At 38.6% G+C, this 26,593-nt stretch overlaps 1 protein-coding gene across 2 annotated transcripts in view; it reads right to left on the bottom strand.

The window, feature by feature from the left end:
• Tbc1d19 (TBC1 domain family member 19) overlaps positions 1-26,593 on the bottom strand; it is a 104,635-nt gene that overhangs the window by 53,071 nt on the left and 24,971 nt on the right. The window contains exons 5-12 of one of the 2 annotated variants that reach the window (XM_021162116.3): positions 26,178-26,252; positions 24,776-24,839; positions 23,567-23,613; positions 23,300-23,410; positions 19,405-19,477; positions 17,429-17,467; positions 15,677-15,789; positions 404-478 (exon numbers count right to left, since the gene is read on the bottom strand). In XM_021162116.3, coding sequence (XP_021017775.2) covers positions 404-478; positions 15,677-15,789; positions 17,429-17,467; positions 19,405-19,477; positions 23,300-23,410; positions 23,567-23,613; positions 24,776-24,839; positions 26,178-26,252 — 597 coding nt within the window. The remainder of the gene's footprint in view (positions 1-403; positions 479-15,676; positions 15,790-17,428; positions 17,468-19,404; positions 19,478-23,299; positions 23,411-23,566; positions 23,614-24,775; positions 24,840-26,177; positions 26,253-26,593) is intronic. The other variant, XM_029477606.2, reaches the window with a different exon arrangement.

The following is a 26,593-nucleotide window of genomic DNA, read 5'->3' as shown; positions in this document are numbered from 1 at the left end:
GAGGCACTGGGGAAGGAACACAAGAATAACTCCCTAGGAAAGAAGACAATGATGTGTTGTGTGCAGACACCAGGCTTGGGGAGCCAGCCTCGGCTACAGGTATCATGATCATTCTGGTATTTCCTCCTTCCTCCTCTCAACCCCATTTTTTGAGAGAGCCTCCTCACAAGGCCCAGGCTGGTCTCAAACTCACTGTGGAGCCACAGATGACCTTGAACTCCTGGTTCCCCTCCCTCTGCCTTCAGGGTAGAGGCATCACAGATATGCACTGCCATACACAGCCACTCAAATTACTTTGCAGGCTTCATATGTACTTTGGCCCACAGTTCAAACCCTGCAGAGAGAAGACTCTCCATTTTAACAGCCATTAATGAGACGGGGAAGCATGGACACTTTTACTTACTTTATAAATTAGACTGTCCACCAAAAGGTCGTGCTGGATCACATTGGTCTTAAGCTGCTCATAATACAGGATATCCTAAATTTAAAAGTAAAATGTACAAAGATTTAATGTTTATAAGGTCAGCCACAAACCTTAGTAAACAATAGACAATAATAGAATTATAGCTATTAAGAGGTAGGGTCTTGGTTTTATTCATAATTTACATATCCATTACTATGTTGTAGCTAAATAATAGTAGATGTTCAGTAATGTGCCTATTTCCATCACTGGTATCTAGTGGGTATTCAATCAATTTTGCTCAACTGATTATAATAAGGAACATAATATGAAGTAGGTGCACCTGAGAAAGAATTATCTCCACTCACATTTGAGAAGCTTAGGCCCAAGGAGAAAACTAAGTCGCTGTCCAAAGCCACAGACCAGTCACAGTTATAGCTCCAGCTGGACACTCTCATAGCTGGGCAAGCCTACCCATGGCTTCCCCCATGGCAGCTTGGGCAGCTCCTTTGAATGCTACGAGAGCTGGTCTTCGGGAGAAGGCTTTCAGATCAGGACAGCTAGACTCCTCTAAGTCTTGAATATCACAGTTCTAAAATTATGTCACTATAAAATGGAGACTCAGGCTGTTTCTCAGCAGTTTGTCCCTATTCATAACGCTGCAATAAATCTCCACCCGCACTATGCTATCTGTCTGCAGAATAACTGTGCAAAGCAGAGCTGTAGGGCAAAAACTGCACACACCTTATGTCAGGATACAGACTGCCTGACTACTCTTCAAGAACAAAACCGGTTCAAGTTTCCCCAGCAGAATAAGGTGCTATTTTATCTGCACCTTTACCTCTCTGAACTCAGTCCCAGGTGAGAACAACAGCTGGCTGTTGTGTTCATTTGGGCTTGTGTTTCCTAGCCACTTGAATTGCCACAGCAGACCCCTCCTTCACAGTATTATCAGCCTGTGCATCAGGTGCTCTTTCTCTGTATAACCTGTCAGACTCTTCATGAAGGAGAATTACCCTCTCATCACTGTGTTACAAACATTTTTCTTCAAAATAACATGTTGCTTGAATTTTACGGTAAATGCTAACAACTCTCCAAACGTTCTTTATGGCTGTGCCTTTTCTTGCATTACGAAAGGCTTCCGTACCACATGTGTTTATACAGTTTTGGAAAAACTGCTGATTTTTCACTGAAATATCTGTAAGGCTCCCAGAACTTGTTATTCCTTATTATTGTATTAAAGGGTCTTACTATTTTCTGCGAGGGTAAGAGAGAATTATCAGCATCAGCCTTCTCCACTGAAGTAAAATTATAGCAGAAGAGCTATTTATTAATTCAGCACCCTGTTTTATTTAATAATGGTTTGGTTATTCTTAACATCTGTAAAAACCTGAAGATAACTACACCTAGTTAAAGAGCTTGTCCTAAATACTTGGTTCAGAAAAGGCGATGTTTTATGATGGTACAGCATCCCATCCAAGAACATAAATGAGATCTTAGTAGTGTAAGACAAAGTCACAACCTTCTGTGGACTTCAGAAAAATGATAACACCACCTTTGCAGGATGATATGAGGGGAAATGGATACATACAATAAGCTCCAAATGGGACCTAGCAGACTTTCTGAGGGTCGGGTTTTGTTTACTTGGTCTTTTGTGTTCATTTTCCTCATATGAGCTCTGTGGTTTCCCTGGTTTTTTTTTTTCTTTTTTTTTTAATTTTTAATATTTTGTTATTACATATTTTCCTCAATTCCAATTCCAATGCTATCCCAAAAGTCCCCCTTAGCGCCCCCCACTTCCCTACCCACCCATTCCCATTCTTTTGGCCCTGGCATTCCCCTATATTGGGGCATATAAAGTTTGCAAGTCCAATGGGCCTCTCTTTCCAGTGATGGCCGACTAGGCCATCTTTCGATACATATGCAGCTAGAGACAAGAGCTCCGGGGTACTGGTTAGTTCATCATGTTGTTCCAACTATAGGGTTGCAGATCCCTTTAGCTCTTTGGGTACTTTCTCTAGCTTCTCCATTGGGAGCCCTGTGATATATTCAATAGCTGACTGTGAACATCCACTCCTGTGTTTGCTAGGCCCAGGCATCGTCTCACAACAGACAGCTATATTTGGGTCCTTTCAGCGAAATCTTGCTAGTGTATGCAATGGTGTCAGCGTTTAGAAGCTGATTATGGGATGGATCCCCGGATATGGCAGTCTCTAGATGGTCCATCCTTTCATCACAGCTCCAAACTTTATCTCTGTAACTCCTTCCATGGGTGTTTTGTTCCTAATTCTAAGAAGGGGCATAGTGTCCACACTTTGGTCTTCATTTTTCTTGAGTTTCATGCGTTTAGCAAATTGTATCTTATATCTTGGGTATCCTAAGTTTTGGGCTAATATCCACTTATCAGTGAATACATATTGTGTGAGTTCCTTTGTGATTGTGTTACCTCACTCAAGATGATGCCCTCCAGGTCCATCCATTTGGCTAGGAATTTCAGAAATTCGTTCTTTTTAATAGCTGAGTAGTACTCCATTGTGTAAATGTACCATAATTTCTGTATCCATTCCTCTGTTGAGGGGCATCTGGGTTCTTTCCAGCTTCTGGCTATTATAAATAAGGCTGCTATGAACATAGTGGAGCATGTGTCCTTCTTACCGGTTGGGACATCTTCTGGATATATGCCCAGGAGAGGTATTGCTGGATCCTCCGGTAGTACTATGTCCAATTTTCTGAGGAACCGCCAGACTGATTTCCAGAGTGGTTGTACAAGCTTGCAATCCCACCAACAATGGAGGAGTGTTCCTCTTTCTCCACATCCTCGCCAGCATCTGCTGTCACCTGAATTTTTGATCTTAGCCATTCTGACTGGTGTGAGGTGGAATCTCAGGGTTGTTTTAATTTGCATTTCCCTGATGATTAAGGATGTTGAACATTTTTTCAGGTGTTTCTATGCCATTCGGTATTCCTCAGGTGAGAATTCTTTGTTCAGTTCTGAGCCCCATTTTTTAATGGGGTTATTTGACTTTCTGGAGTCCACCTCCTTGAGTTCTTTATATATATTGGATATTAGTCCCTTATCTGATTTAGGATAGGTGAAGATCCTTTCCCAATCTGTTGGTGGTTTTTTTTGTCTTATTGATGGTGTCTTTAGCCTTGCAGAAGCTTTGTAGTTTCATGAGGTCCCACTTGTCAATTCTCGATCTTACAGCACAAGCCATTACTGTTCTATTCAGGAATTTTTCCCCTGTGCCCATATCTTCAAGGCTTTTCCCCACTTTCTCCTCTATAAGTTTCAGTGTCTCTGGTTTTATGTGAAGTTCCTTGATCCACTTAGACTTGATCTTAGTACAAGGAGATAGGAATGGATCGATTCACATTCTTCTACATGTTAACAACCAGTTGTGCCAGCACCATTTGTTGAAAATGCTGTCTTTTCTTCCACTGGATGTTTTTAGCTTCCTTGTCAAAGATCAAGTGACCATAGGTGTGTGGGTTCATTTCTGGGTCTTCAATTCTATTCCATTGGTCTATTTGTCTGTCACTATACCAGTACCATGCAGTTTTTATCACAATTGCTCTGTAGTAGAGCTTTAGGTCCGGCATGGTGATTCCACCAGAGGTTCTTTTATCCTTGAGAAGAGTTTTTGCTATCCTAGGTTTTTTGTTATTCCAGATGAATTTGCAGATTGCACTTTCTAATTCGTTGAAGAATTGAGTTGGAATTTTGATGGGGATTGCATTGAATCTGTAGATTGCTTTTGGCAAGATAGCCATTTTTACAATGTTGATCCTGCCAATCCATGAGCATGGGAGATCTTTCCATCTTCTGAGATCTTCTATAATTTCTTTCTTCAGAGACTTGAAGTTTTTATTATACAGATCTTTCACTTCCTTAGTTGAGTCACGCCAAGATATTTTATATTATTTGTGACTATTGAGAAGGGTGTTGTTTCTCTAATTTCTTTCTCAGCCTGTTTATTCTTTGTGTAGAGAAAGGCCATTGATTTGTTTGAGTTAATTTTATATCCAGCTACTTCACCGAAGCTGTTTATCAGGCTTAGGAGTTCTCTGGTGGAATTTTTAGGGTCACTTATATATACTATCATATCATCTGTAAAAAGTGATATTTTGACTTCATCTTTTCCAATTTGTATCCCTTTGATCTCCTTTTGTTGTCGAATTGCTCTGGCTAGGACTTCAAGTACAATGTTGAATAGGTATGGAGAAAGTGGACAGCCTTGCCTAGTCCCTGATTTTAGAGGGATTGCTTCAAGCTTCTCACCATTTACTTTGATGTTGGCTACTGGTTTGCTGTAGATTGCTTTTATCATGTTTAGGTATGGGCCTTGAATTCCTGATCTTTCCAAGACTTTTATCATGAATGGGTGTTGGATCTTGTCAAATGCTTTTTCCGCATCTAAGGAGATGATCATGTGGTTTTTGTCTTTGAGTTTGTTTATATACTGGATTACGTTGATGAATTTCTGTATACTGAACCATCCCTACATCCCTGGGATGAAACCTACTTGGTCAGGATGGATGATTGTTTTGATGTGTTCTTGGATTCGGTTAGCAAGAACTTTATTGAGGATTTTTGCATCAATATTCATAAGGGATATTGGTCTGAAGTTTTCTATCTTTGTTGGGTCTTTTTGTGGTTTAGGTATCAGAGTAATTGTGGCTTCATAGAATGAGTTGGGTAGAGTACCTTCTGTTTCTATTTTGTGGAATAGTTTGTGAAGAACTGGGATTAGATCTTCTTTGAAGGTCTGATAGAACTCTGCACTAAACCCATCTGCTCCTGGGCTTTTTTTGGTTGGGAAACTATTAATGACTGCCTCTATTTCTTTGGGGGATATAGGGCTGTTTAGATCATTAACCTGATCTTGATTCAACTTTGGTACCTGGTATCTGTCTAGGAACTTCTCCATTACATCCAGGTTCTCCAGTTTTGTTGAGTATAGCCTTTTGTAGAAGGATCTGATGGTGTTTTGGATGTCTTCAGGATCTGTTGTTATGTCTCCTTTTTCATTTCTGATTTTGTTAATTAGAATGCTTTCCCTGTGTCCTCTAGTGAGTCTGGCTAAGGGTTTATCTATCTTGTTGATTTTCTCAAAGAACCAGCTTCTTGATTGGTTGATTCTTTGAATAGTTCTTCTTGTTTCCACTTGGTTGATTTCGCCCCTGAGTTTGATTATTTCCTGCCGTCTACTCTTCTTGGGTGAATTTGCTTCCTTTTGTTCTAGTGCTTTTAGGTGTGTTGTCAAGCTGCTAATGTGTGCTTTCTCTAGTTTCTTTTTGGAGGCACTCAGAGCTATGAGTTTTCCTCTTAGAAATGCTTTCATTGCGTCCCATAAGTTTGGGTATGTTGTGGCTTCATTTTCATTGAACTCTAAAAAGTCCTTAATTTCTTTCTTTATTCCTTCCTTGACCAAGGTATCATTGAGAAGAGTGTTGTTCAGTTTCCACATGAATGTTGGCTTTCTATTATTTATTTTGTTATTGAAGATCAGCCTTAGTCCATGTGATCTGATAAGATGTATGGGAAATTTTCAATATTTTTGTATCTGTTGATGCCTGTTTTGTGACCAATTATGTGGTCAATTTTGGAGAAGGTACCATAAGGTGCTGCGAAGATGGTATATCCTTTATTTTAGGATAGAATGTTCTGTAGATATCTGCCAGATCCATTTGATTCATAACTTCTGTTAGTTTCACTGTGTCCCTGTTTAGTTTCTGTTTCCATGATCTGTCCATTGGTGAAAGTGGTGTGTTGAAGTCTCCCACTATTATTGTATGAGGTGCAATGTGTGCTTTGAGATTTACTAAAGATTCTTTAATGAATGTGGCTGCCTTTGTATTTGGAGCATAGATATTCAGAATTGAGAGTTCCTCTTGGATTTTTTACCTTTGATGAGTATGAAGTGCCCCTCCCTGTCTTTTTTGATGACTTTGGGTTGGAAGTCAATCTTGTCAGATATTAGAATGGCTACTCCAGCTTGTTTCTTCATACCATTTGCTTGGAAAATTGTTTTCCAGCCTTTCATTCTGAGGTAGTGTCTATCTTTTTCTCTGAGATGAGTTTCCTGTAAGCAGCAAAATGTTGGGTCTTGTTTGTGTTGCCAGTTTGTTAGTCTATGTCTTTTTATTGGGGAGTTGAGTCCATTGATATTAAGAGATATTACGGAAAAGTAATTGTTGCTTCCTGTTATTTTTGTTGTTAAAGTTGGCATTCTGTTCTTGTGGCTGTCTTCTTTTAGGTTTGTTGAGGGATTACCTTCTTGTTGTTTCTAGGGCTTGGTTCCCGTCCTTGTATTGGTTTTTTTCTGTTATTATCCTTTGAAGGGCTGGATTCGTGGAGAGATAATGTGTGAATTTGGTTTTTTCGTGGAATACTTTGGTTTCTCCATCTATGTTAATTGAGAGTTTGGCTGGGTATAGTAGCCCTGGCTGGAATTTGTGTTCTTTTAGTGTCTGTATAACATCTGTCCAGGATCTTCTGGCTTTCATAGTCTCTGGTGAAAAATCTGGTGTAATTCTGATAGGCTTGCCTTTATATGTTACTTGGCCTTTTTCTCTTACTGCTTTTAGTATTCTGTCTTTATTTAGAGCATTTGTTGTTCTGATTATTATGTGTCGGGAGGTATTTCTTTTCTGGTCCAGTCTATTTGGAGTTCTGTAGGCTTCTTGTATGTTCATGGGCATCTCTTTCTTTAGATTTGGGAAGTTTTCTTCTATAATTTTGTTGAAGATGTTTGCTGGTCCTTTGAGTTGAAAATCTTCATTCTCATCCACTCCTATTATCCGTAGGTTTGGTCTTCTCATTGTGTCCTGGATTTCCTGGATGTTTTGAGTCAGGATCTTTTTGCATTTTCCATTTTCCTTGATTGTTGTGCTGATGTTCTCTATGGAATTTTCTGCACCTGAGAGTCTCTCTTCCATCTCTTGTATTCTGTTGCTGAAGCTCGCATCTATGGTTCCAGATTTCTTTCCTAGGGTTTCTATCTCCAGTGTTGCCACATTTTGGGTTTTCTTTATTGTGTCTACTTCCCTTTTTAGGTCTAGTATGGTTTTGTTCATTTCCATCATCTGTTTGTATGTGTTTTCCTGTTTTTCTTTAAGGACTTCTACCTGTTTGATTGTGTTATCCTGTTTTTCTTTAAGAACTTGTAACTCTTTAGCAATGTTCTCCTGTAATTCTTTAAGTGAGTTATTAAAGTCCTTCTTGATGTCCTCTACCATCATCATGAGATATGCTTTTAAATCCAGGTCTAGCTTTTCCGGTGTGTTGGGGTGCCCTGGAATGGGCGAAGTGGGAGTGCTGGGTTCTGATGATGGTGATTGTTCTTGGTTTCTGTTAGTAAGATTCTTACGTTTACCTTTCGCCATCTGGTAATCTCTGGAGTTGTTATAGTTGTCTCTGTTTAGAGATTGTTCTTCTGGTGATTCTGATTACCGTCTATCAGCAGACCTGGGAGACAGGCTCTCTCCTCTGAGTTTCAGTTGTTAGAGCACTCTCTGCTGAGAAGTTCTCCTCTTATAGGGAACGTGCACAGATATCTGGTGTTTGGACCTCCTCCTGGCCGAAGAAGAAGGCCCAAAACAGGACCTTTCCCAGATGCTGTGTTGCTTTGGCAGGTCACAGAAGCTGTCAGCTTCTGTGGTGCACACTCTCACCTGTGCAGACTAAGTTCCTAAGTTCGGCGGAGTCCCGGATCCAAGATGGAGCTCCCTGCTCCTGAGGCAGAGGGCTCCCGTGCAGGGCGGACCACTGTCCTCCAGCTGGGAGGGTGCCGGATGTCTGCGGCCCCAAAAGGGTGCTGCCTCAGTGGCTCTTTGGCTCCCGCCTGTCCCAGAAGCTGTCTGCCTCTGTGGTGCACACTCTCACCTGTGCAGACTAAGTTCCTAAGTTCGGCGAAGTCCTGGAACCAAGCTCCCTGGTTTCTTGACATTGAAGTTTTCATGTTTCTGCTATTATAAACTAGGTGTTTTCCACTTTTGCATTTCAAGTTCTTATTGATAATATGAATAAAAGCTGATTTTAAAATATTTTATATAATATTTTACTAAAATACTTTAACTATAGTAACACTTTCATTTTCTAGGTATTTAACATAATCATAGGGAGCATGACTTTGTGTCTTCTTTTTCCAATCCTAAACCAGGTCATTTCCCTATCTTACAACATTGGCTGCAGCCTTAAAAATGATGCTGCATGGCAGTGGTAATACTGCAGCCTCGTCCTGATCCTAATGAGAGAGGGTTAGAAGTGCTGTGCAGCTCTTACTCAGGTCGCCCATAGGACTTATGGCTTTTGGATTTTATCAAGGCCATATGGCACTTACTGTTAGTTTTTTTTCTCCATTAATATGCTAACATATGTGATCTGAAGGTCCAGTAGCTATAGCACCCATTATTCAGTGCCTTGCCCACGTGAAATCAGCTGCTCCAAGCTGAACAGGACAGCTGTCTTTCCCTCCCTCGGTGGTCATCTGTGATGTAAGTGTAGCCACAGAAGATGGCCACTCCTGTCAGAGGTGGCCAGCTCTGCAGTGTGGAAGGACTGTTGATAAGGTGCATTAAACTATGCTGCCCTAAGACCTTTATATCTCTTATACAAAGCAGAGAGAAACATGGCCTGTTGACATCTGAAAGAATACTGCTTTAGAAAAAGTTGTGTGAGTTTACACTATTAATATTTATTTCAGCTTGTTAAAAATGTTTGTTCATATGTATGCTGACATTAAAAACTGAAATAAAACCAATCACAGAAATTATTTCTATAGGTAGTATACATTAAAATTTTTCATCTGCATTACTCATGAATTATAAATGCTAGCATAATTTTACTTTAATTGCTATGCCCAACAATAAATTATTTGCAATTGTATCTGTAATGCTTTTTATTATCAATTAATCAATGCTTTCCCTAGTCTACTAGAAAATTAATACGTATCTTAATAAGAGAAATCATTAAAATACTAATTTTAGTATCAGATAGTTCCATAAAGAAATTGCATTGAATAAAACTTTAAAAATAAAGACAAATTTTACTGGGTCCAATTATTCAAAACAGTCAACAATCCCATAAATATAATTATATAGCAATCTCAGGGACTAATTGAACTAGCTATACTTCAGACAAGTAATAAAATATTAGCAATAAAACAACAAACAAAAATGCTGGATGACTGAGAATAAGGCATGTTCAGAAATTCCTCTGTACATAACAACTTCAAAACTGCAGGCTAGATGTCAAAACTATGTCACAAAACAAGTTTATGTTCTTTTCAATATGTAGTTAAAATATATTGGCTTTTTCTAATAATCAAATGAAGAGGTTTCTGTAGCCTTTATAAACGATAGCAATAGCACCTTCACATTGATTTTAGTACTAATTAACATACAAAATAAATTGTAATAATTTATTGATACTGGCATATACCAAAGTTTCTGTGTAGACAAGAAATAATTATGCAATTAAACATTTTTTAAATTTTTTCTTTAATTATTTTTATATGCTATACCATTCAGCTAAACAGATGTTTAGCTTTTAATATATTTTAGTTAAAATGTTTTGGATATTTAATATTCTATTTCTTGGAGTTAAAGATATGGCAAGAATCTAGACAAGTTATCTTTATAAAACTGGACTAAACTAAGACAAAGGAATTTTTAAAAAAATCATATGTATAGGTGCTTTGCCTGCATTTATGTTGTATACCAGAAGAAGGTATTGGATCCCCTGGGACTGGAGTTACAAATGGTTTTGTGAACTACTGTGTGGACTCTAGGAATCAAACTTTAGTCCTCTGGGAGAGAAGCCAGTGTTCTTAACTGCTGAGCCATCTTTCCAGCCTCAAGACTGTTCTATAAATCAAGGGATTTAGGCCCAAATTCAGGTACAGTTCTTGGAAGGTGACATGAGCTGCCCTTTGCTAGGGTCACTACTGTGCAATGCATTTTACTGTAGTGCAGACAGTCATAGACCTTATAGTGCCTTCATTTATTCAAAACAAAATATTCATAAATTAAAGGTAAATGCTATTTTCCACACTGCTGTAGTTACTCAAGATTTAAAAGCATCTACTAAACCATTTTTAAGGCTGTGTGCACCCTCAGAGCAGTAGGAGAGGAATAGGTCCTCTAAGGAGCTTTCACGTCCCTCTAAGGAGCCCCACTCTACCATGAAATTAGAAAAGAAAAGGAAAAAAAACTAAGAAAAAAGTAAATCAAGACTAAGATTCTTCCAAGAACAAAGCAGGCAGCAGCATCACACACGCAGCGACAAGATGACAAAGGTGCCCCTTGCTCTGCGGCAGCTGCAGGCGTTGCTGGTGTCAGTGGGGATGGATGCAGACTGAGTAATTTATTAAATAAAGTAATTCATCTTATTAGTTAATGCAAATCATTAATGAAATTAATTATAGCACAGACTTTTAAGATGCAGCTTTGAAAGGAAAGAGGAACAGGGAGACAGCTGGAGATAACACAGACTCTACAATCTACTTTGATTCCTAAAAGAGAGGAGGCGACTGACTCCTGCCAGCTCCAGCCTACAGTGGTTGTCTGAGGAATGGCTGCATGGAGACACAGTTTGTTTCTGCAGTAGTGTTTGTTCATCTCACTGGCTTGGACACTATTCTCTAAGAAAGAATTTGATGACCATAAAGATGGCCACATTAATTCTTCATGAATATGTGTATCTTTAGACTTCTCAAAAGTTAGATAAGTTGTGGGTTGGAGTGATAGCTCAGCACTTAGGAGCACTGGCTCTTCTTCTAAAGGACTCTGTTCAGTCACCTGGCTATAAACTCCCAAGCCAGGGGATCCAATGCTTTCATTTTGCCTTCGTGGGCACTGCATGCAAGTGGTGAACTGATTCACACACCAGTCACACAGAAATTTTTTTTAAAATAATATCTTTTAACTAAATAAGGATCCATTAATTTAACCCATATTTCCTGGCTATCTTGTATGAACTAGGTATGATTCTTTTCTTTTGCCATAGCAGTAAGAACAGAAAAATACTAAGTATTTGTTGGTTAACTATCTAGTGAGAAAGTTCTAATGTCTGTGTAGGTGCCAGGAAGACTTTCTAGAGAAAGGGACATAACAGACTTGGAATACCACAGCCTATAATAGGGGGAAATACTGTTTGTTTGGTATATAAGACATATGCAGAAATCAAAGAAAAATAAGATGTGTTAAGGAACCATAAAGAAAAGATTTAAAATGTTTTATGCAAAAGGGCAAAAATAGCTGGGTGAGGCCTTTGCTATTAATCTCAGCTCTTAGGAGGCAGAGGCAGGCAGATCTCTGAGTTTGAGGCCAGCCTGGTTTACAGAGTGAGTTCTAGAACAGTCAGAGCTACACAGAGAAACCCTTCTGGAAAAAAAAATAAAAACAAACAAACAAACAAAAAAACAAAAACAAAGAAAGAAAAGGCAGAAATAGCATAGAGAATGCTAGAGAGAGGATGTTTGGAAGAATATGTAGGGAATGAGGCTGCATGTAGTACACTATCCAGTGTACCTGGATGCTTCAATCCAGGTACAAAACAGTATTTTGAAATGGATTGGTAGAAATTTTGGTTTACAGAGAGAACTGCATGAATTTCAACCATATTGAGGAACTGAGTCAAGAGGGAATGATTGGTGACTGTAACATGATATTCAGGTGGAAAGAAAAGAACGGCATGGTCTTTCAGCTGCGGTTCTTTGATGGATGGCTGTACTAAATAAACAAGGACTTGAGGAAGAGCTGAGACATCCTGAACCAAGGTGCACCAAGGATGCTCATGTGCATCATCAGTCCACTGGGCAACCCCATCTGAAGCTGAGGAAAGAGATCTGACAAGACTGTCCATCTGAGGGAACTGTGATGGAGCTGAGCAGTCTTACTAAATGCATAAATATATAACTGAGAAGAAACAGACCACCAAAATCCTAAATCCCATAGGACTATAACTGGATATGTAGTTTGACTGACAGAAAATTAATTCAGCAAAAAGTATTTTCCTCTCTCTCTTTTCCCTACTCCACCCTCAATGAGTTACCTGTAATAGTTATTTAGAAACCATTCCAGTGGTTTTCTGAAAATTCTAGTTCCTAGTTAAAAATATTAGATTTGGCATTTAAGTTTTAAAATAAAAATGCCTCCCTTCCGATTTGGGCCCGTGCCCTGAGCAGAACTTGGGTGCGAACTCCACAGCCAGTCCCACAACACCCATAAGAAGATCCACTCTGAGGCGCTCTAAGACGCCCAAGATCAGAGGATCGGAAGTGAGAAGGATACAACATCTGCCCCAACATCATAAGTAACTGGGACCCGCAGAACCCAGGCACACAGGAACTCTGCCCAACCAGTTGCACGGGTTGCTTCCAGTCTTAGTACCCTGAGCAGACCTTGGGCTTGAACTCCACAGCCAGTCCCACAACACCAGAAGAAGCTCCACTCCCAGGTGTTCTAACAAGATAATAGGTACAGAAGAGAGTGAAGATTCCCATCTTAAAGGGCCAGTAAATATCTTCAACAAAATTATAGAAGAAAACTTCCCTAACCTAAAAGAAAGAGATGCTCATGAACATACAAGAAGCCTACAGAACTCCAAATAGACTGGACCAGAAAAGAAATTCCTCCCGTTACATAATAATCAAAACACCAAATGTACTAGACAAAGAAAGAATATTAAAAGCAGTAAGTGAAAATGGTCAAGTAACATATAAAGGCAAGCCTATCAGAATTACACCAGACTTCTCACCAGAGCCTATGAAAGCTAGAAGATCCTGGGAAGATCTCATACAGACCCTAAGAGAACACAAATGCCTGCCCAGGCTACTATACCCAGCAAAACTCAATTACCATAGATGGAGAAAACAAGATATTCCACGCCAAAACCAAATTTACACAATATCTTTCCACAAATTCAGCCCTTCAAAGGATAATAGATGAAAAACTCCAACACAAGGAGGAAAACTATGCTCTGGAAAAAGCAAGAAAGTAATCTTTCAACAAACCTAAAAGAAGATAGCCACATGAACAAAAAAATGAAATATATCTTAATTACTCTGTTGAATGTTGAAAATATTAAAATCATGTTCTACAAACATCATGGAAATATTATTGATAGTTTTTCTCACTGTGCTTGAAATTGGCATTTTCTTAATGTTTAACTTCAAAGAGTTTTTGCTAGTTTTGAAATTTTTAAAATATACTTACTGACAAATAAGTTTTCTCCTAGAAACACTGATAATCATCTTTAAGTAAACTGACTCTTTCTAAGTAAAATGTACATAGATATATAATGTGCTTTAAATATTCTTATTATGTCAGGTAGTATCATATAAGGACTTTTGAATATATTTCTTAATGATTCGTTTTTAATATTTTATGCTCTTTTACTATGCTTAATTCTCAAAAAATATTTTGTATGTTTTGAAACAATTTAGTATTCAACATTAGATATAGGATCCTTGCTTATGGATAGTAATAAATATTCACTAATGATACTTTTAGGGTATGAAAGGATATGAATATAAAAGTTGAACAAATTATTTACATATTTGATTCTCAAAATACTCAATATTATTAATATGTTTGATGTATAAAATGCATTTAAATAATAAAAATTTAAAGAAAAAAGTAAATAAATAAAAAAAAAATAAAATGACTACCTACCTCCTCAAAACTCAAATGTAAAAATCACCTTGGAGTACTGCAAAAACCAATGATTATCTGTCATTTTTAAGATGACATTTTTGGAATATCCTAAATTTGGTTTTGAAAAGATAACACTTCCCTTGCAAAAAGAACAGATTTTGCATCACTCCACAGTAGTGAGTTGAGCTACTTGAGAACTTAAATTCAGCCAAGAACGATGCTTTTCAGATCATACAAACACAAACAACCTGTCCAACTTACTCAAATCTGTTTTGTTAACAATTATCTCCAAAGTGTTACCACAAAAGATCACCAACATCTCACACTCTAAAGCTGCTCTTCAATAAGTCACAGCTTTATCTTTTCAGATAAAAGATGCTGACGGTGCTATCCACAGAGGGAGATTTAAAACACACACACACAAGCACATACACGTGTGTATATGTGTGTATCATAATTTTCAAAGGTTAAAAATGCAGTTTTAAAACATCATAATTATGTTATCATAATTATTAATTTGTAACATAATTACAAGTTACATTAATTATTATGATAACTGCCATTAGTGGCAAACATTTGTGTCTGTTATATTGATCGACTCACATACATTACTTTTTATTATTTGTCACAATTATATAAGTATTATTACACATATTTAAGCATGGGTTAGCTGAGACTTGAAGAAACTTAAGCAAGTTGCTCAATGATATGCAGTCAGTAAACCAGACATATAATCATAGATCCTGTTATACTACTACCATGACAGTGACTAAAAATCTCTAAATGAGTGACTTTATACACATATATAGCCACTATACATAGGTAACTATACATGTATACACAGTGAGAATATTCCCAAAAATGTCAACATCTTGTGCAAGTTTTTCTTACTGAATCTATGACCTGGGCTGGGGCTAGCTCAGTTGGTAGAGTTGCCTTGCATACATGAAGCCCTAGGCTCCATCTGCAACATCGGGAAACAAAAAATCCCTGATCTCTCTATTAGTGATTTAGTCACTTCCTTTAATATTCACCTCATCTCTCGAAAAAAATAACTATTTGGAAAAATACTCCTCCTCCATTATCTGTTAAATTTTAGAACCACAGAGACAGCACACACTTAAAGGTAACCATAAAACTAAGTGTGGTTGCTCATGCCTCTGGTTCAAGCACTTTCAGAAGCAGAGCAAGGGCACCAGGAGTTCAAGGCCAGACTCTCTAGATAAGTGAGTTTGAACCCAACTTGGGCTCCATGAGAGTCTACCTCAAAAAAATCAACCGAACAAACAAAAAAATCACAAAGAATGAACTCGGTCATTCTCAGCTGTTCTTTCTTATTTGCTATTGGAACATGCCATTCTGTCATTGCTTTGCTGACCTGAGGTTTTTTTAAAATTTACTGCCTGTTTTACTACATATATACACACGACCACATTATCTGCTAACAAAGATGTCTGTTGAGCATAGTGATTAAACTGTGTTAAATTCTGCCTTATCTTAAAAGAGCACTGATGCTGGAAATGACAACCGGGTGGAAACAAGCTACTTGCCAGCTGTTCTGTGTTAAAAAGGGCTATTTAGAAAACAAACTAACAACTCAGGTTTGCTTCTTACCTCAGGCTGACTGGAGATATTCAGAATGAGTGCCCAGAGCTCAGCTCTCAGTGCTGTAGGACTTCCTTGTCGGATGTACTGCTGAGCAGCAGCGCTGTCCTGCTGTGCTAGAACTGTCAAATGTATACGACAATCCTGTTAGAAAATTCAAAGTGCAAGGAGCATCTTGGAAACCTTTATTATAAATCTTTTGGGAAGCAGAGCCTCAGCCTCTACATCTGACCTAACCCCATCTATCTTTGTCTTCCTTCACTCTGGGCCCTAACCTGCCCGGGTTCAAGTCTTGATCTCCCCAGCTCCTTGCTCTTTCCCACAGCTCCACAGACCTACAACCTAATGAGACTGATGTCTGGCTTCTGTGACCAAGCAGAGCCTCATCTTCAGAACCTGGGATTTTCATAAATGTATGTACCAAGTCATGACGCTTCTGTTACTTAGAAGGAGCACTGAAGCCTGGAGTGGTGGCACATGTCTTTAATCCCAGCACTTGGGAGGCAGAGGCAGGCAGATTGTCTGAGTTCGAGGCCAGCCTGGTCTACAGAGTGAATTATAGGACAGCCAGGGCTACACAGAGAAACCCTGTCTCGAAAACTAACAAATAAACAAACAAACAAAAAAACCCCAAAACCCCAAAATCAAACAAACAAAAAACCCCCCAAAACTAAGAAGGAGCACTGTACATGCAGGTACATGCAACATGCCTAAGAACAATATAAGAATGTTAAGACACCCAGTCTACCAAGTGGCTTCTTAGCTCTGCAAAAATTAAAAAAAAAAAAAAAAAAAGGAAACAACATGCAAAACAAAGACTAATAAACTTTCAACAAAATTATTCTGAAGTACCCATATTTTTTAAAATATCAGTAATCAGTTTGCTTTCATTTTTATATTCTTTAATTAAAATATGAGCTATTCAACATGGAAATAAAAAGCCAAAATAAAAGCAATCAAACAAGTGAGATATACTATACAAGTAATATTCATCTAAGAGCATCATTCTCTTGTTTCCTTTATAGGGAAGAGGAAATTTTCCACTAACTGAAAATGACAGGAAGAAGGGAGACAAAAGCAGCATAATGATGTAAAAGGATGCTCCTGTCTGAATGTCTAATCAAAGAGGCCGCGTTTACAAAAGAGGTCTTTGAAATTAACATGACCTTGAACCATTCATGGAGGGACACTGGTACATGACAGTAATTGTCATAGACAGTTCAGTCTGAGACAAAGCCGTGTTTGCACCCCAAAGACAATAAAAGATTACAGAAACAAGACAAAGACACCCCAAAAGATGGGCAATTGTTCCCCAGGATATGGAGACCTGCTACATTTATTAAGCCTTATCATTGTGAGCTGTCAGTGAGATTTAAGAGCTCTATCCTCTCCTGATGCAGGAGCATGCCCTCATTAGTGCTAATGAGAGGTGTGTGGGTGCATCAAAGAGGAAGCTGTCTCCTTGACAGGGTGGTGAAATTCTGCTGCAGAGAGCTCCACTCTCAGGAAGCTGACAAATGGTGGTCTGCATTTCCTGCTCAGCAAGCCAGCTGTGTGCTTAACTTACATTTACTGAGACAGCTAATATGCTGCATTTTGCTTCTAAAAAAAGATTTCTGTTAGGTTACCTGCTCAGCTAAATATTATAACTCTCCAGTGCTTCACTTTACAGAGAATAAATCTCAACTGAGCCTATTTCATCGGGATGGTTACCTAGCTGTCTCTTTTTTTATAGATGTTAATAAATCTGACTAAACTTACCTTTCTGCCCAATACGCACATGCTCATTTTCAAAAAGTTCTAAAAGTATTAAAGGAAAATAAAATTATTAGACACAAACATGATCAACTATATTTAGAATAAGAAGTATTTTTCCCAGTACTAATACTTTCAATTATTTTAAAAGTTGGATAACTTCATAGAAAACATGAGATTTTGTTCATGTGTTTGTGTGGTACAGAACCTTGCTGCTCTGGCTGGTCTTAATCTCACTGATGCAGCCTGAGGTGGCCTCAAGCTTCCAAGGGCTAGGCTTCAAGGCACACACTACCACCCCTGGTCCTGAAAGTCAGAACAAACAGCCTTAGAGAAGCCCTTTCCTAAGTTGTTCAAAATGAGTTCACACATTTAATTGGAAAGCAAAAATGGGCAAATTGTTTCCTTTGTTAAAACAGAATATATTTTCATACAAAAAAATATTTCTGAACATTCAGAAAGAAGAACCCATTTGAACATCACTTCAGGGGCTGGAGCTGGTTCTGGGTTAAGAGTTGTTGCTGCTTACTCAGGAGGACTTGAGATCTGATCACAGAGTCCATGTTGGGCTCACAACCACTTACAAACTCCAGCTCCAAGGCATTTAGTGTCTGCTCCTGGCTCTGTGGGCACCCTCACATATGTAATCACACAATTACATAGACACACAAATACAGAAGCAAACACATAAATAAAACAAAGATATCATTAAAAATTTTATTTAAGAAAAAAAAATATTTGAATTAAAAAACAAACAAACAAGCTTGTTAGCTTAGCATTTGTCTATCTAAGTACAGCCTGCATCTTATAGGTACAAACCCCACCTCCTTAATGCGATTTAATGTTTCCACTGGAATGGCTTTTTAAATCATAGCAGTCATAATGCAAACAAGCTCATTAACTATAGCATATTAAAATAAACTTCTACCACAAAAAAAGGACAGCACCATTGACAGTTTTGACAAGGTAAGTTTCTGAATACATCTGTAACATGTGTCTGGCAGAGGACTTGTATCTAGAATTTATAAAGACAGCCTTACAGAAAGAAGCAGGCAACTGTCAGACACAAATAAGCCAAGCATTTGCAAAGGTTCTTTACTAAGGATGGTAACTTATAAAGACAAGGAAACACAAAAGCTGACTGACCACGATAGTCACCAGAGCAAGCAATTGGACCAATATGAAGGCCAGATTATGGTGGTAAAATAGAAAAGATTGGGAATTTTAGATAGAAAGAAGAAAAAGAAGAAAGAAGAAAGAAGAAAGAAGAAAGAAGAAGAAGAAGACGAGGAGGAGGAAGAAGAGGAAGAGGAGGAGGAGGAAGAAGAAGAGGAAGAGGAGGAGGAAGAGGAAGAGGAGGAGGAAGAGGAGGAGAGGAGGAGAGGAGCAGCAGCAGTAGCAGCAGCAAATGAACTTCTCAGACAAAGTTGGTGAACGTGTAAGTTGACATGCTAAGCTTGGAAAACTGGCAATATCCACTGACATTGCTCATGTGCACATGATATGGTAACTATCAACTCACTCAGGTACGTGCCCTAAGATGTACATGCACATCAAATGGCCTGTGAAAAAAATACTCACGGCAAGACGATTGATGATAACCAAATGGTAGGAATAATTCAAATGGCCTCCAACAACAGACACGATAGACAATAGTAATTACATATGGTGGATCACAATACAAAAATGGAAAGAAACAATTTACAAGTCTCCATAACACTATGGATCTCATTGACATCTATGAGCCCAAAACAAGTGTGTGCAGTAAATAATTCCAAACAGGCCATACCAGCCCTATGGTACTTCAAACAGGACAGCTGTTACTATAGGATGGCATAAGCTGTTGTGATATGCTGTTTCTTGGGTGGGTTGGAGGTCACACAGTGTGTCTACTTTGTAATCCACTGATCTGCATAGAGATGGCCTGTGTACTTGGAAGCTATCACTTGTCACTAATTAAATGTCACATGGGAAATGCTCACCAGGAGGCACTTGTGTAGAATCATCTATTCCCAGTTGTCCTGTGTTTAAGCCAAGTTCTACAAAGCATTCTTTCTGAAAAATAACATATGGAGAATTAGCACACATCTGGCTCCGGTGCATGTGAAAGGTTACTTGTACCTAAATATCAACAAGTTAAAAAACACATGTAAAAATGAATCTGCTTCATTCAAATATCTAAAAAACAAAAGGACAGTAACAGACTCTAAACATTACAACTGTGTACTGCCGATATGGCTGTGCATCATATTCACAGGATATAAACGTAACTAGAAAGTGATAGCATTTAGGAAAGGTTAGCATACACGATGAGAAAAGAAATGTATATACACAGTACTTTTCTGGTACAGGACCTTTGGTAATATTTTCCTTTCCATCACTTTTTCCTGTCTAAACCTCTTTATTTTGAGCCCTTTGGTTAGTATGAATGTTGGCACTGACTTCTTTAAAGGAATTTTTTTCTTGATTTTGCCTCTTTGTTGACATACAAATCATATCAGAAGAGATGATACTGATCCTTCTAGATAAAGATATATTAATGCTTTAACCTTTCCTAAAACATGAAAGCAAGCAAGCAAATGTACAGACCCCCCCTTCCTTCCTTCGTCTCCCCCCTCTCTCCCCTCCCCCCCCCCTCCCTCCCCCCTCCCTCCCTCCCTCCTCTTCTCTCAGGATCACTCGCTCACATCATTCTATCAATTTTACCTAACATCATTGTCCAAAATTACCAACATTAACTTCTGTGTCCTCTGTGATCTGACATCTTACTCTGACTTTAACAAATATCCAAAACAAGTTCATTTTTTTTTTAGCAGAATTGTACTATTAAGTGCTCAGCTAAAATAAGGATGGATTTGATTTACTCCTAAGACTTCCTTCCCTTCTCTGGTAACTTCCTGGGACAAAAATCACATCTGTATTTTGTAGGCACAAAAACCCCACATTGTTCATATCATTTTACTCTACAAGAAATTAAATATTCCTATTAATAGTTGCTTCAGTGCTTTATAACTATTCTGATTGGTGAGCCATACTTCTTTCTCTTTTAAAATGGAATTAATTTTAATTTTTTCAAATCATCTGTTATGTAGGTTACTGAGTTTCATGATTCTTCCATTTCCACCACAGCCTTCCATGTATTTTATAGTACTTTCACTGACTCATTATTGTAATGATTAGACATCCCAGCATTCACCTAGCATTCAGAACAGCATTCATCTAGACCCTAAAACACAAACCCTGAAGCAACAAACACCTCGGTGTTAGCTTCTGATTACACAGACTGGAGCATCTCATGGATGCAGTGTGAGATCTGGATGTCCGCTTCCCATGTCATTGCTCTGGACCATTTTTCATTCAGTGTTAGCAAACTCTCAATTTCTATTAAAACTGATCGTAGGGAGTGTGCATCCTCAGAAGCCTTCCTTGCTCTTCCAGACTGATAACAGGAACTTCCAATATATTATCCCTTCTTAGCCTCAACCTAAACACTTAGTCACAGGCTAGCAAAACTGCCCGTTTCCTGCCCATCCCCTCTAGCCTGCCATCCTTTGAAGATGAAGACTATCTCTTTGTCTCAAAGTGCTGACCCAGCAAACTCTGAACTACCAGTGTCTAGTCCCATCTGGCTACGCCACTAAATGAGTCACAACCTCTCTTTAGAGTTAGTAGATCTCCATTCCATGAAATTCCCTTGTAACATGAAAGTCTACATAACCCAATCGTTCTGAGTCAGAAGCATCCTGACACGGTATAATGATGGTAGGAAGTAGTACTAATGACGACGGATGAAGACTACCCATACTCTCACATGCTACAACGTGGCCTGGAGAAAAGATGTGCCCATTGGTGCTATAGAAACATGACTGTTAGGGTGTAACTAATTACTGTCTGATTAGATCTGAGGCCTGCTCCACAAGAGGGAATATCATGCCTGGTATCATCTCCTTGTCAATAGATAGGAGATCACAGGCCTAGGGCAGAACATATAACTGTTATTTTGCTCAACAAATACTACTCTAACCAAAGAGAAGGAGAATTTTCATAAAAAGTTTACAGAAATTGACTCCACCAGGACCCAAATCAGACTGCTTCCAAATCCCAGCCAGAGCTCGAGACTACCAGAAGAATATATACTTTTGACAGCAATGCTGAAACATGGGCATGTCTGTTTTCTGTCTTGTGTCATCTATAAATCTAAGTTAATATGGGGCCAAGCTGTCATCTATTATCTTCTGTGTCACCCTAAATCTAACCTTAAACATCTATAACAGCTACTAGTAGTCATTTTATAAATTCTTTTTCTTATACTTATTATTCTCATCCTCTCTCCTGCCCTCTCTCCTCCCTTCCCCTCCTCCCCCACTCCTTTTGCTCTCTGAGTTCACTGCCTCATGCTCTCAAATTGCAACAGTTTGAACATCTTAGGATTTTAAGTTCATCACTCAAGTCTAGGGAAAAGACAATAAAAAAAAAATGTGACTGGGAGCTATGCAGAGGGGATTTCCCTAGAGTGTGATGGGCCACTCTGCTGGATAGCTCTATAGCTGGCCAGCTGTGGAATTAGAAAGGTTCTTCAAATCTTTGCTAGCTTTCCTGGTAGGGGGTCAGAAAGCATAGCAGCAGAGATAAGAATGCCAGTCTCACCATTCCATAGACATTCACTTGATCCCTATGTTAATGACTTCTACCTTCCTACAGTCCATCAGACCTTCCTGAGTTAATAGCTGTTTTGGGTCTGTATCTCTAGGGAGGATGCTCTGGGCTCCTATGGGGGTTGTGACTGCACAATGGGAAGGCGCTCCACATGACAGTCTTCATAGACTCTCCATTCTCAACCCTACAGATTGCCAAGGCAGGGACCCATGGTGTCTCTGATCCTTGAGCCTTTTCAAGGGCCTATGAAGAAAGCCATTTTGCCTCTACTATAAGTCAATTACTAGTTAAGAAGGAAAATATAAGCCACAGATGTCAAAAGGAAAAACAGAAGTATCAAGTGCAGAAAGCAACTGTGGATTCTAGGAGCATTCATGAAAGGAAGTGTGACGTCAAAAAAGTCTCCTCCCAGTGCTTAAGGCTGTAATCAAGACCAATGGTGGTGACAAAAAGAAATGCCAAAGGAGCAGGCTGGAGCTGGGCTGCAGAGGACACCACTGTACCCAGGAACCAGAAGGGAAACAACATTGTCCCGCTGGAGCCTTTCAAGCATCTCTCCAGAATCACCCCTTTATTCATGGACTAACATGAGCCCTCGGGCAAAAGGACAATAGTTCAGATCCAGCACAGTGCAGCGGAGCAGAGTGAAGGAGGACGTGGAGCCAACAGATGGGGCAGTGCCGGTGCACCTCTCCTCCACACTCCAGGCTGCTCTTTCTTCTCCCTGCTTTAGGTTACTTAGCATGGCCTATCTATCTGGAGAGTTCAGAGTTTCACCACAGAGGCGCCGACAATGCTGCATTCTTTATTATTTTGGACTGAGTAACAGAAGAAGGCATAACGGCAACTTCATTCCACCATCAGGCAATCTCCTCACAGTTTCATTTTAAAATGAAGGCCTTACTGTGTTCCAGAGCAAAGGCAGTTTCTCTTAGTGTCTCACTATGTTCTGGACTCCAGAGAAATTGGTTACACTGAATAACATGTGCTTTCTTAAACAGCCTTTTATCAATCTTATGATTTGTTCCAATCATTTTTTGACTTGCACACACATAAACTTGCTCTTTCTACGTAAATATTTCCAACAAAAAGGATGTCACTTTAGTAATTTGTCTAACATGTCTATGACTCTGATTATAATATATACATGCTGCACTAAAATATTTTTCTAGTGGTTATCTTCAAATATCCATTAATTTAGTCTTCAATGTGTATACTTACCAATTCAGGGATGTCTTTTACTTTCAGAGGAACTTGGATTAAACCCAAATGAGTCCTAAAACTAAGAGAATCACCATTTTCATAATTTGGGTTGCGGAGATTAATTAATACCTTTAAAAATAAACAACAAGCCTGGTTAGTTTCTTTATATGCTCTCCCTTGCCAAACATAATTCTTGTATCACCTCAGGTTAAAAAGCCATTCAGGGTCATGCATGGCTCTTCAATTACACCCATCATAACTGCATATCTACCTGATAGAACATACCTCAAGAAAGTCCTTAGGTGCATAAACAGGTCGAAAAAGGCTTAAATCTAGAATGAGTTAAAGTAAAACAAAATTTCAGATAATCTATGAAATGACCAGTAAATATTAATGTCACTTTCCTGTGTTTCTACAGAGAAGAACCACATAATTATAGAGTAATTGATTATTTGTTGTGCATTATCGGGAACACAGGGAACCGGGAACACAGAAATAAAAACCCTGTCTTTGACAACTTAAACAACAAAGTAAAGAAGATCTTCAGAGTTCCTTATAAAGATTCTGTGTGAGAATTCAAAGTACTTGGAATACAAAGAATAGATTTTCAGTGAATTCCTCCACTTCGGTTAAACTTTTCCGATTTCAGTTGTCCCATTTCCTATTATTGTTCCCAGACTATCTGGGGGCCACAGGGAGGTCAGGCATGTGTGTGTCTGTTCATAGGCATCTATAATATACAGTTGTTATTCATTATGTTTATAAAGCTGGCGGTGCATTAAAGACAAAATACAATATAAAAAAAAACTTTGAATTCTTGGAATTTATTTCTTCACTAGCCAATCTTTCCTTAGCATCTTAACATAATTAAGCTTACAAAACTTCTACATTAATTAAAGGTAAGTCTTAGGAATCTGTTAAGTGAATTTTGTTTAAATGTTTTTCTGTAATTATTATTGTTATATTCACATAAGTCTACAAATACAACTGAGTCCATTTAGTGTTGCTCATAAGCATAGGTTTTAGGGCTGAACACTTAGCATTGGATAACTGCTTAGGGCCATCACTGTCATTTTTCGGGTACAGCTTCCCTCTCATATACAGAAGACATGATTTCACAGCAGACATCCTGGTCCTCCGTCTTTTACAACCTTTTCCCTAGTTGATAAATCTGTAACAAACGCCTGAGGACCTTTCCCCTAGTTGATAAATCTGTAACAATAAACACCTGAGTTCAAGGAGTATCACAGAAGAGGCAACAGGAAGACTATTTACTCTTTCATAAAAATGTTTTAAAACACTATTTGGAAAACAACGGATAAATGATTTAATATTATCCAAGTAATGGAAAATGCAGCCTAAAACTGGAAATGCTTACACTGTAAAACAGAAATCAACAAATGAGACACCTGGGGATTAGTGGAGGTGGAAGAAGAAGCACTATGCTATTTTACCAATTTCAATTACCAATCTTGTAGGAGGTCCTCCACATACCTGGCTCATCAGTTCCCATCTCATTCCACTTATTGAGAAGTTCTTTCTGCTCCACAGCTGGTCTCTAAAAGAATGTTTTAATTAGTTTCAAAGATCAGTAACTTATTTAAAAGTTTAAATAAGGTAGAACATAAGGGAAAGCAATTAAACATGGAAAACTTCTTTGAATTACACATAAGTTAAGTTTTACAATGACTGGAACATATCTAGTCTCAATGGTTCAGTTAGAACATGATACTAATGAGTCTAAGAAGAGAAGGTACAAGATCAGATACGCCAGTAACTCTCACAAAGAACTGCTCTTCAGCCATATCCCACTGCTCTTACCCCATCCCCATCAGTAAGCTCGAAATGCATGGCTGGGGAAAACGACTGATTCCTTAGCGTTATCTTCTGATGTGAAAGGCAGAATCATATCATACTATGCATTCAGACAGGTTTTCATCTAAGGTTTTTCTGTACACTCTACTGTGCTTCTGTGGCTTCTCTTTGGCTCTCATTAAAAGTATACGTTCTGGATCTATTCCGCAGCAGAGGATAACTAACAGGTAGAGAAGAAAGTCAAGGAAAACACCTTGTCTCCTCCTTGTAAGTAGCTACAGCATCTAGAACAGACTCCTAGTGATTTTTCTTGCTTTCCTACCTCTTCCATCATTAAGTGAAGTAGATCTAACTAGAATCCAAAGGCTGCAGAGATACAACAAATTACTCTTCTAATTCTTTACATTAAAAGATGTCATCATATTGACAATTACAAGGCTGCAGTAATCTTGAACTTGAAGGCATAGTGCTACAGAGCTCATTTACTCAGAATGTACAAAGACTAAATGTCATTAAACATTTTAAAGTATACTCATTCTTTACAGCTGTGGTGGTTTGAGTGAGATGTCCCCTAAAGTCTCAGGCATTAGAATACTTGATCCCCTGTTGGTGGTGCCATTTGGGGAGGTTGTAATGCCTTATTGAACAAAGTCTGTCACTGGGGGTGTGATTTGTTAGTTCAAAGGGTTGTACCACTCCCAATTTGCTCTCTGATTCTTGCTTGTGCTCTCAGATGCCTGCCCACTGCCGGGCTTCCTGACTATAACAGTGATGGACTCTATCCCTCTGGATCAGTATGTGCCAAATAAACTCTTCCTTCCATAACTTACATAGCAATAGGAAACTAATACAATAACCAAATGGCTGAGTAGGCTATAGCATAGGTTTATTATAACAATCATTAAATATATAAAGAGTATGTATAAAAGATAACAAAACAATTGGCACGTACAGATTTTTATTTAAAAAGACACTCCGCTAAATGAAGAATATCAAGTCTATGATACAGTTACACAACTTTATGACATTTTTCAGTAGTTAGCTCACAATAAGATACTTCAGCAGAAAAATGTTAATGTACCTTTCTTGCTAGTGGGATACTCAGTTCTGTGCACATACTATTTAAACTCTTCAAGATTCTTTTTTCCCAGCTTCCCTGAAACAAAAGAAACAGTGTATCATTGTTTTTCTATCATTGTTTTTCTTAATGTCTACCCTAATAGAAAACAGTTACTATGATATTGACAGAAATAGCAAAACTGGTTGAGAAGGTTGTCCTCACTCATTAGTTCACTCAACAAACATTCATTACTTCTCTCTGTGCACCAGATACTGGCCAGAGTCCTGTAGTTTGGATAGTCTCAGATAGATGTATTAAAGTCTTTACCCCAGTGTTGTACAGTTGAGATGCAAGGAAACTTTTGAGAACTAGAGCTTAGTGAGAGGTCCTTTAAGGCACCAGGAGGGAGTCCTGTGGGTCATCTGGGGAACCATCAG

Source organism: Mus caroli, unplaced genomic scaffold (genome assembly GCF_978045245.1).
Source record: "Mus caroli unplaced genomic scaffold, Mus_caroli_1 scaffold_4, whole genome shotgun sequence".
Classification (NCBI taxonomy): domain Eukaryota; kingdom Metazoa; phylum Chordata; class Mammalia; order Rodentia; family Muridae; genus Mus; species Mus caroli.
This window is presented reverse-complemented; position numbering and strand designations above follow the sequence as displayed.